This window comes from Mycena indigotica (assembly GCF_014461135.1).
Source record: "Mycena indigotica strain 171206Taipei chromosome Unknown Mind.scaff0004, whole genome shotgun sequence".
NCBI classification, from domain to species: domain Eukaryota; kingdom Fungi; phylum Basidiomycota; class Agaricomycetes; order Agaricales; family Mycenaceae; genus Mycena; species Mycena indigotica.
In genome coordinates, this window is record NW_023503003.1 from 5,408,682 (window position 1) to 5,422,366 (window position 13,685).

Genomic DNA, 13,685 nt, shown 5'->3' on the forward strand with positions numbered 1-13,685 from the left:
GACGAGAAAGGGGTGAAGCAGTGGTGAAGCTGTTCCACGTGCAGTGTTGCCAAGGTTTCGACCCCGCAGTCGACAGCGATGTTTGTAATGCTCATGACGATCAAGCAACTATAGAGCCAAAGAATCTCAGTGGTGGTCCATTATTGTGCGGCGCAAACCCAGCATCGAGCGAGTCGAATAGACGCGCCAAAAGAATACGACCGAACTCGGGTCCTCGTCGGCAGAAGCAGGGAGATTCAGAGTCTGAAGATCACATGTCCGTTTCTTCGGTTATTATTTGGAGCCCCACACCCACGCTCTTATCCTCTCTCCACCACGACGACAACTTGGACGAGAGGGCTTGCTGTCGTCTCCCCCGCTCTCAAACGGGAAACGTCGCCCCCCAAGGATCGACAATGCTTCTACCTACCGCTCTTTTGTTACTTTTGGCGAGCTTCTCTGCCGTTAATGGAGCGGACCCCCTTCGTGCGTTTAATACAATCTATCTCTTGCTTCTAAGCTCATCCAAACCCATCTCATCGTAGCTAACCCGCCTTTCTCTTGGTTGAGCATTCCACAAATGACGACTTGCCAGTCTGCGCCAATAAATTGGTTTTTTGGCACTGCTCCAGTAGACAACCCCATTACCCTCTACATTTCAATCACAAACGCAGGAGTCACCCAAGCCCCAGCCCCGTCAAAAACTTCGACGGGTGCGTTCTCAACGGCACGCAATCCCAGAGGCTATGTCAGCAGTGAACGGACACGGAGGGCCGACCCCGAGTTGTTGACGATGCAAATCTCTGGCTCACTTCCTGCGGACTTGCGTAGCTTTACCTGGCCCTCAGCCAATGTCACCTCTGGGTGGTATGCGCTAATTGCTACATTCCCGACTACGAGCACGGTTCAGGTGTCAAACCCATTCTTCGTCCAAGCTGGGTCAGATGTATCCTGTTTACAAACCACAGCGCCTTCTTCACCAACAAGCTCATCCTCGCCGCCTCCAACTTCGACTTCGAGTGGGAACCCATCGTCTTCTTCAGGCGTCGTTCTTCCCGTAAATGGCGCTTCATCATCCAATGTTAATCGAGGGGCCATCGCTGGTGGGGTGATTGGAGGGCTTGCGGTCATTGCGGCAGTCATCGCAGCTTTCTTTTACTTCCGATATGCCTCTGGGTCGGCCGTAAGCAAGAAACGCTCGCGCAAATGGAACGGGATTAGTTCCACCGACTCCAAGGCCCCAGCTGTTGGGCGACACCATTATCAGTCAGAGTCGATGGGTCCGCTCAATTCAACTTCTGGACTGGGACACGACAATAATGTCTACGTTATCGGCGGAGTTGGGATTGACTCTCGACCCTCACGAATCAACACGGGCCTTGAGGAAGAGGATGTGGCAAACTCATACTACTCGCCTTCGCAGGAGAAGTTCTCTTCTCCGGGCCACGGTTCGCCCATACGCTCACCATTCTCTGACTCGGGTCACGTGGACGATGAGGTCCCGCTGGACCTTATAACGCCTTTGCCCAACGTTACACGCAACTCATCTACCTCGACCGCTTCCCACATGAGCAGAAACAACTTCAGTCGTCCCCGCTCCCATCCGAGCTCACCATATGCCTCGCCTACCTCGCCAGAGCCGTCTACCGAGTCGTATCCACCGTCGTCACCCTTCCCGTCTGGGGCATCAGCCGAAGCAACCTCACCCATCAACCCTGCCCCGCTAGCGACGAGAAGAGGGTCGACCAGTGAAGGTCAGGGCCGCCGTGTCGCTAGGAAGGCGGTCCCCCAGTACAACCCCAACGACCCATCCCTCGTCTCGCAAACGTCTGTCGGTATTCCCGAATCAGAGAGCAGCAGCAGCCTCGAGGGCCCGAGTGTGCCCCAGCTTCACCACCAACACAGTTTTGGGGAGGGCAAGCCGGTGCATTATCTGATGCCAGATATGCCCCCTCCGCAGCGGGGTTGACCAAAATGTTCGTTTATGTGTATTATATCATATCATACTTATCTGTGGACGTTGTTGTTGTTTTCATGGCCGTTTATAGTACTGTGCTTTCTTTGTGTAGTCACAGTAGTGGACCACAAATATTTTTACGAATCCGAAAAATGGCCGAATTGTTAAGTTGCTTTGGATCTGTTTCACATTCTTGATATTCACTTTATTGTAATTGGACGGCGAGTTAAGGTACTTTGCTCAAGGCTTCACTAGCTTCACTAGCTTCACTTACTTGAATTTTTTCTTGTCACTGATCATCATCATCAACTCCCTTTGGTCCGAACATCGATGTCCAACTTGAAGCCCTTCTTCTTCAATGGCGTTCACAACCTGTTCACAACGAACAATGTCAGCGTTGCGGGCCGAACAACCCCAGTCTCATGGTGCTCATGGAGTTTCCGAACCTCGAAGTCGAATCTCGTGAGCAGCACAACCGGCTCGTCGCTGCCGCACGCAGTGTCTTCTCTGAATAAAAGGCTCGTTCTTTGGCGGTCTTTGCAACAATGAGAGCCCAACTTTTTTTCATCGCCTCCGTGGCTTGTGTTGTGCGCGGTCTACCGACATTCGACGGTAGCAAAGACATATGGTTCACCTTCCCGGGATTCTTTCCCACCTTCGAGTCCTCATTGCCCATTGGCAATGGCCGCGTTGCGGGCTCTATCTACGGTGGTGCCTCCGAGGTCATTGGCGTCAATGAGAACTCCATCTGGTCAGTTTTCAACTAACAATCATTTGGTCAGTTTTTGACGAGTAAGTGACCCAGGTCCGGACCGTTCCAGGACCGAATCGCATCCACGGCTGCTTCGGCGGTGCCTGTTGTGCGCAACATGCTCCTCGCAGGCAACCTATCACAGGCGAGGGCATACACCTACGAACACATGATCACGAGCGTGACCAGCCCGCGCTCCTACAGCTATTTTGGCAACATCAACATCGATTTTGGGCATGCGGGGAAGACCATGACGAACTATGTGAGGTCGCTTGACACGCGACAAGGTGTTGTTGGTGTGCAATATACGATTGGGGGAGCCACATTCTCGTACGCCCATTCTCATTAGCATTGATGGACCTTATTCATTTTATAGGCGCGAGTACATTGCAAGCTACCCAGCCGGAGTATTGGCAGCACGATTTAAATCCAGCCAGAAAGGAACTCTAAATATGACGATTACAATGACGGGAAACATCAAAATACTCTCGCTCGTACCTTCTGCCGCCGCCAACAATATCAGTTTGACTCTTCGTGGATCGAGTGGCCAATCCGTTAGTCCTATTCTGTGGACCGGTCAAGCCCGTTTGGTTCCAGATGCAGGAGCCACTGTGTCCGTTTCAGGGCAAAACCTCGTCATTACCAAGGCGACTCAAGTCGATATGTTCTTCGACACCGAGACCAGCTTTCGCTACACCAGCCAGGCCGCTTGGGAAGCTGAAATGCTTCGTAAAATCAACGCCGCAGTGGGGTTGGGCTATGACTCAGTCAAGAATGCGGCCACTGTCTGGGCAACTCCCCAAATGGATGGGCGGCGCTTCCCACCGACCAGCGGATTTCCGTTGCCCGAAACACGTCACAGGATTTGCAACTCAGCACCCTTGTCTTCAACTTCGGTCGCTATCTGCTTGCTGCTTCATCCCGCCCGAGTAACGATGGGTCGATTACACTTCCAGCAAATCTGCAGGGTATCTGGAACAACTCCACGGCTCCAATATTCGGGAGCAAGTACACGGTCAACATCAACATCGAGATGAACTACTGGCCAGCGGGACCAACGAATATGGCGGAGACGGAGCTTCCGCTCTTTGACTTGATCAAGATATCAATTCCAAGAGGGCAAGTTGCCGCACAGCGGATGTATGGTTGTCCAGGGACGGTATGGCATCATAACCTCGACTTGTGGGGCGACCCTGCGCCAACGGACAACTTCACGGCGAGCACGATGTGGCCGTTTGGCTCAGCGTGGTTTGCTTGGCACGCGATCGACCACTACCGCTTCACCCAGGACAAAACATTTTTGCAGAACGTCGCGTATCCGTTCTTGACGCAGGTCGCCGCGTTCTACGAGTGCTATGCGTTTGCTCACGACGGGTTCAACGCCACTGGCCCATCCCTCAGTCCAGAAAATACGTTTGTTGTTCCGTCGAATGAGAGTGTTGCTGGCGCGGGCGAGTCTGTCGATATAGCGCCTGCGATGGATGGCCAGCTAATGACCGAAATTTTCGAAGGCCTGTTGGAGGCTGCATCAGCGCTTGGGATCGCCAACTCGGACCCTGCTGTTGTGGCCGCGCGAAACTTCTTGCCCACGATTAAACCGCAGCAAATTGGGTCGCTTGGACAGATCCTTGAGTGGCGGCAGGAATATACGGAGGCGGTCCCTGACAACCCGCATTTATCACCACTTTGGGCACTCATGCCGGGCCGGGCGTTCTCCCCTCTAGTAAACAACACGCTTTCGAAGGCCGCGCAAGTTGTGCTAGACAAACGCGTGGCGAGTGGGTCGGGGAGCACTGGCTGGAGCAGAACATGGCTGATCAACCAGTACGCGCGCGCTTTTCGTGCGAACGATGCGTGGATGCATTTAGGCCAGTGGCTGGCGCTGTTCACGCCCTCTTTTAGTCTCTTCGACACCTGGACCGCCACAAACCCTATTTTCCAGATTGACGGAAACTTTGGCTTTGTGAGCGGCGTCGCGGAGATGCTGCTGCAGAGTCATGTTGGCATTGTGCATTTACTTCCTGCGTTGCCGGGTAGCGCTGTGCCGACTGGATCGGTCAAGGGGCTGGTTGCGCGGGGAAACTTTGTGGTCGATATTAATTGGAGCGGTGGCGGATTCGCTAGCGCCAATGTTACGAGTCGCAGTGGCGCTCAGCTGGCATTGAGAATCGCAGATGGGACAGGCAGTATCCTGGTCGATGGGGCGGTTTACAAAGGGCCTTTTGCGACGACTGTAGGTAAAACCTATGCGGTTACGCTTGCATAGTTCATGTCTCCATAACCGGTCCGACCATATCCTATCCTATCCAACGGTTTATGTCATGGATTTTCTCGGTTTTCGTCCCTTAATGAAATTACATCAGCTGCGGGTGATGATCAGAGCTAATTTTTGACGTACGTTACGTTCCCGCCCGCTGTCTTTCTGTTTCTGTCCACCACCGTCATCGACGCGTCGTCACACTTCACTCTTTTCTCTCCAACTCAGTCCCCTCGCCTCGCTACTTTCACGTCTGGAAACGGCTCAATATCAGCTCTGCCGAGTCGTATAGCCACACGTTGCATCGACAAGCTTATGTGCGTTTTGTCCCGCACCAATGCCTGAGAAAACATTTAGTCGAAGAAGTGGAGATGAGGGGTACTATGGGAGCGATGGAGGTGCATGGTATGGAAACGGGGAGAGCATCAGCGCTGGACCGAGACGCGGGGGAATAGGGAGACAGTCAGCCTTCTCGACACCCTCTTCATCGTCCGATTCAGAAAGCGAGGACAACTACGGCCAGGCGGACCCGACCCCGAAATCCTTTAAACCGCTGTCAAAGCCGGTCAATGCGACAAGCGTTTCAGCCCCGCCACTAACAGCGACAACTCGCGGAGTCGGTTCGGATTCTGACGAGGACGATGTGCCCCTGGCTCAGCAAATCCCTTCTGCTCTAAAGGCGCAGCGAACTATTCGTCGGAAGGTTAGAGAGGAGAGAGACCAGCGACGGCGAGAGAAATCGGAACAGGCTTTAAGCAGCAGACGGCCTTCTGGCGCCGGAGAGGCAAATCCAAACGAGGTTGCATACAGTTCAAGGGAAGCGGCTCGAATGGCGGAGGACTCTCGCCGCCCTAGACAACGCTCTCAAACATTATCAGGCGGTGGAGGATTGCAGTCTCCGGTTAGCGACGAATTTACGAAGAAGCGCCAGATTTCACCCCGACCTCCACCAATACCGATCAGCTCTGGCCCACTTCCGGACAAACACCGCGAGAAGCTCTTATCACCCAACCCAGCGACCCCTACCAGCTCGACTTCCCCTCAGATGCGGAGCCAAGCATTGCCAGAATCGCGCAGTTTACGTCCAATGCGCTCCTTTCATCGGCCCAAGACAGCCGAGCCACTTTCAACACATAATGATCCTCCACTTCCGAACGATGCTGTAAGGAGAAGTAATACAACTCGACGACCCAATGAACGACCACCAGTTGAAGCACCACCAACGCCTTCTCTTGCCGCGCCAGCACCAAGCAAGCTTACCAAGGCCCCGCCGCCTGCGGAAATGAGGGCTCCCCGCCCTTCTGCGGATATTCCAACGAAGACTTCTGGCCTCGACGGGCTGGCTTCGCCGCTACCAAATCATCGCCATGTTGCATCGAAATCTCAGGGTGCGCTTACGCGAGTGTTTGTTGGCGACATGCAGCGATTCAATATGGTCGACATTGGCCCATCAACAAGCGCCAAGGAAGTGCTCGCAATTGTCGAAGAGCAGGGATCGCTTAAGGGCTGGGTCGGGTCTGGCGGGTGGATGGTGTGGGAAGTGGCCCAAGACTTCGGGATGGAGCGGCCAATTCGCAGCTTCGAGTTGCTTGCGGACGTTCAGGCGTCGTGGAATAAAGACAAGATGGTGAATATGTTTATGGTCAGGCTGACCCCGTTTGCGCCGATATTGAGTCGATCGGTGAGTTTTCGTTCTTATTCAAGTGACTAGGTCTTATTAGTTTTCAGAACCTGCCCTCCAGCTCGCCGTTGTTCTCTGGCTACATCGACTGGGAGTATAAGCGCGGGAAGTGGACGAAGCGGTACATGCGGCTGAAGGAGCACAGCTTGTGGCTGTCGAAACGGGACAACGTGAGTGGACATTTATCATTTGCTTGACTTGACGTGCTGACTCTGGCGCAGGGTAAAGACGAAGTGTGTCTGTGCTCGCTGTCGAATTTCGACGCATACCACGTTACGCGGCTGCACAAGGCGCCGAAGCCGTTCGTCTTTGCGGTCAAGTCGACGGATAACCTGTCGTTCTTCGAGAACACGGCGGACTACCTGCATGTGTTTTCGTGCAACCAGAAGGACGGGGAGAAGTGGATGGAGAAGATCTTGCTCGCGCGGGTGGGTGTTTCTTTGCCAAACTTAACTTCCCTTGTGCTAACAATCGGCCAGTCATATGTGCTGTTCCAGGAACGCAACGTTTTGTTTAATCCAAAGTCCCCTAGCGGGAATGCAGCTCCCGGTGTTGGAGGCGGGGCATCGGGACTGGCGAGAGCACCGACACGGAAAGCGACAGCGCCTATAGCACCGCTCCTTGTCGCGCCCGACCGGAATGATGTGTTTGCGCCAGGATCGTTGCTTCGGGCCTAAGAGTTGCAGTTGCAGTTGAAACCAAGTCTTGTATACCAGTATAATCATTATCTATCGTTAAAGAAAGTCTTAAAGAGGTTTGAAGCTTATTTGGTGTTACTTTGGGTGTCGGTACGATACAGGGGCTACTTCTCTTCTGGGAAATATCACGTGGTATTTGTAAAATGGCCACGGGAGACGAGCTCACGGCCGCGTGTGTTACAGCCCACTTTCTTCTCTCCGCCTTCCATCACAACTCGTACTCGATCCACGCGCCGCACACTCAAAATCAGCGCAGTACTAGTCCCGGGCCGCGCGACGCCATTTTAGGTTCTCCCCCGCCCGGCCCGTCAGCAAGACCTCAAAAACTATCTACTGGGTATACGCGGCCAGCTCGCTCGGCCAACACCTCCCCCGGGCCCGGGCCGGTCCGTCTCCGGGGACCGGAACCCGCCGAATGGACTGACTCTGCAACGACAACCTCAGGCTGGGCGACAGTGACGAGTACCGCTTACGGCTTATGCGGGACGGCGCGGGGGGCATTGCCGCTGACGCGGAGGTTTTCACTGCTGGAACGAGGTCCGTGCGCTCGACGAGCAGCGTGACAAGCAACTGGCCAGTGACCGTGTTTCTCGACGGTGGAGCAGCGCTGCTGGTTTCGGCCGCGGCGTCCGCCGTCGGTGCAGGGAGCGGGCCCGGGCCGCAGGCTGGGGTCGGGGGAGCGGCCGCCGGCCGTGAACGATACCCGAAGCTGACCAACTCGGCCCATCAAGAAACAACGAGACGTCGGTGAACGGAGCGCCCCAAGTCTGGAACTTGAGCTGCGTGCACGTGTGCGCGGACGACACCGTGACACTGGATGGCAAACTGGCCGTCTCTTCGGCCAGCAATCTCGGTCGGGGAACTTTGAACCGGCTTCGCACAACTGTGGCGCGCGCGTTGTTCGAAATCTCAGTAGGCTGCGAAACACGAGAACTTGTGCAAACTCGCCGTTCAAGCGCTTCGGACACACCTAGTTCAAGGTCAGTCTCGGCAAAGCGCCGAGACTGGCAAACCCCCCTCAGACTCGGACGCGAACAGCCGCAAGCGCAAGAATGGCGGCAACGATGCGTGGGGTGGTCACTGGTCGTGGACCGAAGTCATGCTTGATGTCAGATGGGTGCTATGTTGATGATGCTACGCTACTTGTTGTTGCAGGGCAAGACTAAAGACAAGTGCTACACCTCCACATCCTTGAACGGGGCCATTGTTGTGGGCTCAGTTGAAGCAGCGCGGGACCGAGGAACCTGTTAGCAAGTGAGTTGCGAACAACAGGGGGCAAGCAGACAGGTCCAGGAAAGAGACATACGATGTGCAGGGGTTTCGAGCGCCCACCTCCGCCCTTTGCCCCCGCCCTGGAGCATCGCCACGAGGAACGCGAGAAAGTTGGTGACGAGCGCAAAACAGGTGACGGCCGCCTGCCACAGCGACGCCTCCTCCGCCGCGATGATCGGGTCTGACAAAGCCATCAGCACTACGAAATGACGCGCAACTGCGACTCACACAGCGCGAAGAGGAGGATGCTGTGCATCGCGATCACGCGCATCGGGAAGCATTCCGTGTCCGGGTCCGTGTACAAGCGCTGCCCGAACGCGACGAAGACGCGGGCAGAGAGTGCGTAGACTGACGTGGGGAGGGGCGCGGGGAGTCCGGGCGGGAGGGCGAGCAGGAGGAACAGCAGGATCGCGAGGGGGGTGCGGAGATGCGGATGTATCTGGGTTGTGGGTGAGTTATGTAAGAAGGGTGGGGGCCGGCTCGCACCTTGTTCCAAGGCGGTGGGACGTCGACCGTGGATGCAGCCGTCGCCGGGGCGGGCGCTGATGGCCCCGGGAGCGCGCCGTAGCCGACTATGGGTGTTTCTCCGTCGTTGAGAGTCGCCATAGGGTAAGTTGTGGTTGTGGTTTAGAAAAAAGAGGTTCCTTTATAGAGGGCACTGGCGGAGCTCCTGTCTCACAAGACTCGGCCGCGAAACATCCATGTCTTGCATTTCCCGTGCTGTCGAAGGAGCACAGCATCGCCGAGAGAGGGGAACAGACACATCCCGCTTGGAGGGCAAGGACTCGGAAGCGCGTTGGCACTCCACCACTAACACTATTCTCGTCGCTGATCGGCTCGGCGACAGCGTGATATCACCCCTCTCACCGCCTCCACTAGCTCCACTCACGATTGGCTACCGGTCGCGTTTCCGGCGCGGCCGCCCCCGGCCCGGTTTCCGCATCCCGCGCTCGACAGGGGGGGGAGGCATTGGGACTGACGCGGGAGGGCGCTTTTCACTGCCGGAACAAGGCCAGTCTGCGCAACAAGCAGCATGTAGTGCTGTCCACAATTATATTATGCTAGAATATATTTTGAATATATTCGAATAAATATGATTATATTATGCCCTTTGCATATTCAGACCCATTGAATATGAGTGATTATGAATATGAATATATTATGAATATAATATATTATACCCTGGCCATAATTAATTATATTCAAATACACCAGCAAGCCCTTCAGCCAGAGGTACTAGCTCTGTAGCAGGCTACTAGCAGCAGTAGCAACATCTTCAAACTCAGTCTTTACCATATCAATGGCTTTTGGCAGTAAATCAGGCTGGACAATATCCATATCCAGCCCTGACAGAAGGCTGAAGTTGACCTTTATATTGCTACCCTGGACTTTGATGATACTCTTCGCTGGTGAAGGTATCATACTTGACCTAGGCTAGAGTTTTGTTCAGCTTAATATCTTGTTGTAGAATATCCAGGCTATGTTAATAACCAGGATTGGTAACTTACCAATCCTGGTTATGGCTGCAAAGAGCATCTCTGTAGGGCACCTGGTCTCCAGACTCCAGCATCAAGCATAGGATGACAGATATGCATGCCTCAATGACTGCAAAATTGGCCACAGAAACAACCATAACCAAGGAGTGGTTCAATAAACCATGAGATAAGGTGGATTATATGCACTATGTGCAGACTTGTGAAGCTTGAATATAATTGAATATATTCATAATATATTCATATTCTGAGCCCAATTATGATTATGAATATGAATACAATTATAATATGCTCCAGCAGAGAGAATATATTATGAATATGAATAAATTATGAAAATTTCGTATTCATAATCATAATTGGACAGCACTAGCAGCATGACAAGAAACTGACCAGCGACCGTGTTTCTCGATTGTGAAGGTGAAGCAGCGGCGCGGGTTTTGGGTGGAGGGCGCAGGCCGCCGCCGCAGGCCGGGGTCGGGGGGAGCGGCCGTGAACGATATGTCAGGCTGAGGTAAGTGACCAACTCGGCATCGAGTAACAACGCGACGTCGGTGAACGGAGCGGGCCCCAAGTCAAGTTCTGGAACGAGCCAAGTGCCGTAGTTCAAGGTCAGTGTCGGCGAAGCGCCGAGACTGATGGCAAACTCCCCTTAGACTTGAACAGCAGCAAGCACAGGAACGGCGGCGCCGATGGCATAGGCAGCAAGAAGAAGAGGATAGAATGGGTGGTCTTGGAATTGACAAATGTTATGCTACCGATTTGTGACTGATAACAGTGTACGATGTAGGTAGAGAACTTGAATAGCGTCCGGCCTCTACATCCTTGCCTGTGACTACTACTGGTGTGGGATTAGTTCGAGTGCGGGACCAAGAAACCTGTTGGCAGATGAGTGTGCCTTGGCGACAAGAGGGGGCAAGCGAACAGACACACGTACAGGAAAGAGACATACGATTTGCTGCAGGTGTCCAAGTACCCACTTCCTCCCTCTGCCCCCGCCCAGGACCATGGCGACCAGAAAGGCAAGGAAGTTTGAGGCGACAGCACCGCATGCGATGGCTGCTGGTATCAGCGACGCCTCGCGCGCCGCGAGGATGGGGACTGGCACGGTGGTCAGCGGGGCATGGATGATGATGCCCGAGACTCACAGAGAGCAAAGAGGGGGATCGCGTACATCGCGATTACCCGTATATGGAGCCCTTCCGTGTCCGGGTCCTCGTACAGTCGCGTCACAAAGGCGACCCAGAAGCCGAAGAAGAGGCGGCTGCCGAGGGCGTAGATGGACACGTGGAGCGGGGCGGGGAGGCCCGGCGGGTAGGCGAGGAGGATGTAGAGCAAGATGGCGAATATGGTTAGGAGAAACCTTGGGATAAACCGATATATCTGGGTTGGGGGTGAGTTGAGAAGGGCAGAGTGCTGGCTCGCACCTTATGCCAGTCCCATCCAATCCCACATGAAGGTGGTGAGGCCGTGGACTCAGGCTGAGCAGCCGGCACCTCACTGGCGGGAGCTGATAGCCCGGGGAGGGTACCGTAGCCAGTGTAAATGACAATTTGTAGGCTTTCGGTGTCGGCCATAACGCGTCTTGCTGTTGTGGTCAAAGGCCCCCTTCAAGGTTCCTTTATATGAGGGCAGATCTCCTGTCTCACAGTGGTGACTCGCTTCCCGCCTTCCGAGACTGATATTCCGAGTCGGCCGCGAAACCAATGTGCCGAAACATCCGTGTCTTGCATTTTCCGCGCTGTCGAAGAAGCAAAACATCGCCGTCAAGCGCGTTGGGCCGCGGCGGTCTAGGTAGGCACTTGGCAGTACTAACATCAGCGATCAACCCTTGCTCACCGCCTCCTCTACTTCAACCAGACACGAGCACGGCTGCCAGATGCCCGAGGACCTTGACAGCAAGGAACCAGCCCAGGACGAAACCGCGTCCCTCATGGACTTTGACGGGCTCGATGCCTGGTTGGGCTTTGAAAGCCGGAATTCATGCGATAACTCTCAGGCGCGAGATGGAGACGCGTGAGCGTCAAGACTGCAAATGGTATCAGAGCGCAGAACGGCTTGTCTCATTGCTGGGGTCAAACCACAGTCCTAAAGCGGTTGCGCTGTTCCCGGAGTGGGCCACCACTCAGGCTGGCGAGTTTCAGCGGTCCCATATCGAGTCCGCCGGCGGGAATCCACAGTCGTCGTTCAGGTGTGAGTGCCAAATAGCCTGTGCATGGTCTAGGAGCCTGAGTCGCTAATCCACATTGAAAGAACAGAGCATGGCGCGGAGGATCACGAATACTTCGAGCGAAGAGGCCGTTAATTGAACTTTGAAGAGGACGACGCCGCGCCAGATATGAGCTCGGCCACAAGCGGCGCGGCTAGTGTGAGATCGAAAGAAGCACCGGAGGCGGAACCACAGGCAGCGCAGCCTTTAAGAAGAAACACAGACTCGGACAATGGACGACCAGCAGTGGCAGCAACGACCAAGTCAAAAACTCGACGGTCCTTTAGCTACGAAGACTGGGGACATTTATCATTCCCAGACGACGATTGCTCTAGCCCCGGCTATATCCTTGTCAAGTTACCACCTGCGGAACCATGGGTCGATGAACGTGCCTTCACAAAGCTCTCTGCCGTCCTCCAACTTCTCGTCAGTCCGCAATTGCCAACCACAGAGACGTGCAGAAGTTCTGCAAGGAGTAGTTTGTCCCGCCTTGTCAATTTGCGCGTGGGCGTCACCAGTCAGCTGCCTCGATGTCGCGGACGTTCAAGCGCTTTGAGTGGAAATGGCAAGAGCACAGCCCCGGGCCCGTGGACGATATGAGCGGGCCGGTTTGTCATTGCAACTTCGTCATCACCCTCGGCTCGGACTTGGCACATTTCATCGAGTAAACAGCCCAGGTCATTGCTGAATGGAAGTTATGGAATGTTCATGTGCATGCTTATGATTGAATGTAGTATGTATTTAGTTATGTATGATTATCATGACAGTATGCTAGGAAATTGCTTGGACTTGTCCTTGGATTTGGCTCTATGGCTTTTGAAGTGGAATATAAAGTTGTGAACAATGGGCCTTCATTTATTTACTGTACTGTAGTCTGTAGCAAGTCCTAAGCCTACATATGTTCTGATTTCTATCTCTCACCAACTTCTTATGGCAATAATAGCATCCTTGCCTCTCATACTATGGAATAGATCATATCAGATGATTCAGATCTAGTGCTGGCCAAATACAAATATAATATGGAATTGACATATTATATTGTATTCATATCATATTCACGTACTTGGGAGAATATTATATTTGTAGTATATTATATTCATATTTCCTCTCAGATATTCGATATGATATGAATATATTCAAATATAATGTATTGATTTGAAATGTCTGCCAAACTCACCTTTACCTGTTCCTTGGTAATGATACTGTCTTTGTTGGACAGACATCAGACATCTGGAAACTGGTGTCAGGAACAGGGCCGGCCCGGGCCCACGTGACGGTCTCCTGCCAGTCTGACAAGTGTGGGAAAGATGGTTCAACCCCCATAGCTGGGTGGTTGGCAGCCAGGCAGCGTAGATGGTGCCACTGCTGCAATAGAGAACAGGGTAGGGACA

General features: G+C 53.8%; 5 protein-coding genes across 5 annotated transcripts; 3 read left to right on the top strand and 2 right to left on the bottom strand.

Moving 5' to 3' along the window:
* Nucleotides 1-302: 302 nt before the first annotated feature.
* Nucleotides 303-1,948, top strand: MIND_00549300 (uncharacterized protein; the record flags this gene model as incomplete). Its single annotated transcript, XM_037362272.1, has 2 exons — nt 303-465; nt 525-1,948. Exons 1-2 carry the CDS (start codon nt 396-398, stop codon nt 1,946-1,948), a joined length of 1,494 nt encoding a protein of 497 aa, XP_037222564.1. The 5' UTR covers nt 303-395.
* A 533-nt stretch (nt 1,949-2,481) lies between these two features.
* On the top strand, nt 2,482-4,953 carry MIND_00549400 (Glycoside hydrolase family 95 protein; the record flags this gene model as incomplete). The annotated part of the gene is made up of 4 exons (XM_037362273.1): nt 2,482-2,687; nt 2,742-3,017; nt 3,064-3,472; nt 3,520-4,953. 4 exons carry the CDS (start codon nt 2,482-2,484, stop codon nt 4,951-4,953), a joined length of 2,325 nt encoding a protein of 774 aa, XP_037222565.1.
* A 328-nt stretch (nt 4,954-5,281) lies between these two features.
* MIND_00549500 (PH domain-containing protein) lies at nt 5,282-7,302 on the top strand (the record flags this gene model as incomplete). Its single annotated transcript, XM_037362274.1, has 4 exons — nt 5,282-6,625; nt 6,673-6,795; nt 6,847-7,053; nt 7,105-7,302. 4 exons carry the CDS (start codon nt 5,282-5,284, stop codon nt 7,300-7,302), a joined length of 1,872 nt encoding a protein of 623 aa, XP_037222566.1.
* A 1,236-nt stretch (nt 7,303-8,538) lies between these two features.
* Nucleotides 8,539-9,219, bottom strand: MIND_00549600 (uncharacterized protein; the record flags this gene model as incomplete). The annotated part of the gene is made up of 4 exons (XM_037362275.1): nt 9,082-9,219; nt 8,824-9,034; nt 8,630-8,776; nt 8,539-8,567 (listed from the first exon to the last, which is right to left on the bottom strand). Exons 1-4 carry the CDS (start codon nt 9,199-9,201, stop codon nt 8,539-8,541), a joined length of 507 nt encoding a protein of 168 aa, XP_037222567.1. The 5' UTR covers nt 9,202-9,219.
* A 1,615-nt stretch (nt 9,220-10,834) lies between these two features.
* On the bottom strand, nt 10,835-11,818 carry MIND_00549700 (uncharacterized protein; the record flags this gene model as incomplete). The annotated part of the gene is made up of 5 exons (XM_037362276.1): nt 10,835-10,963; nt 11,023-11,186; nt 11,234-11,468; nt 11,513-11,693; nt 11,748-11,818. 5 exons carry the CDS (start codon nt 11,816-11,818, stop codon nt 10,835-10,837), a joined length of 780 nt encoding a protein of 259 aa, XP_037222568.1.
* Nucleotides 11,819-13,685: the final 1,867 nt, after the last annotated feature.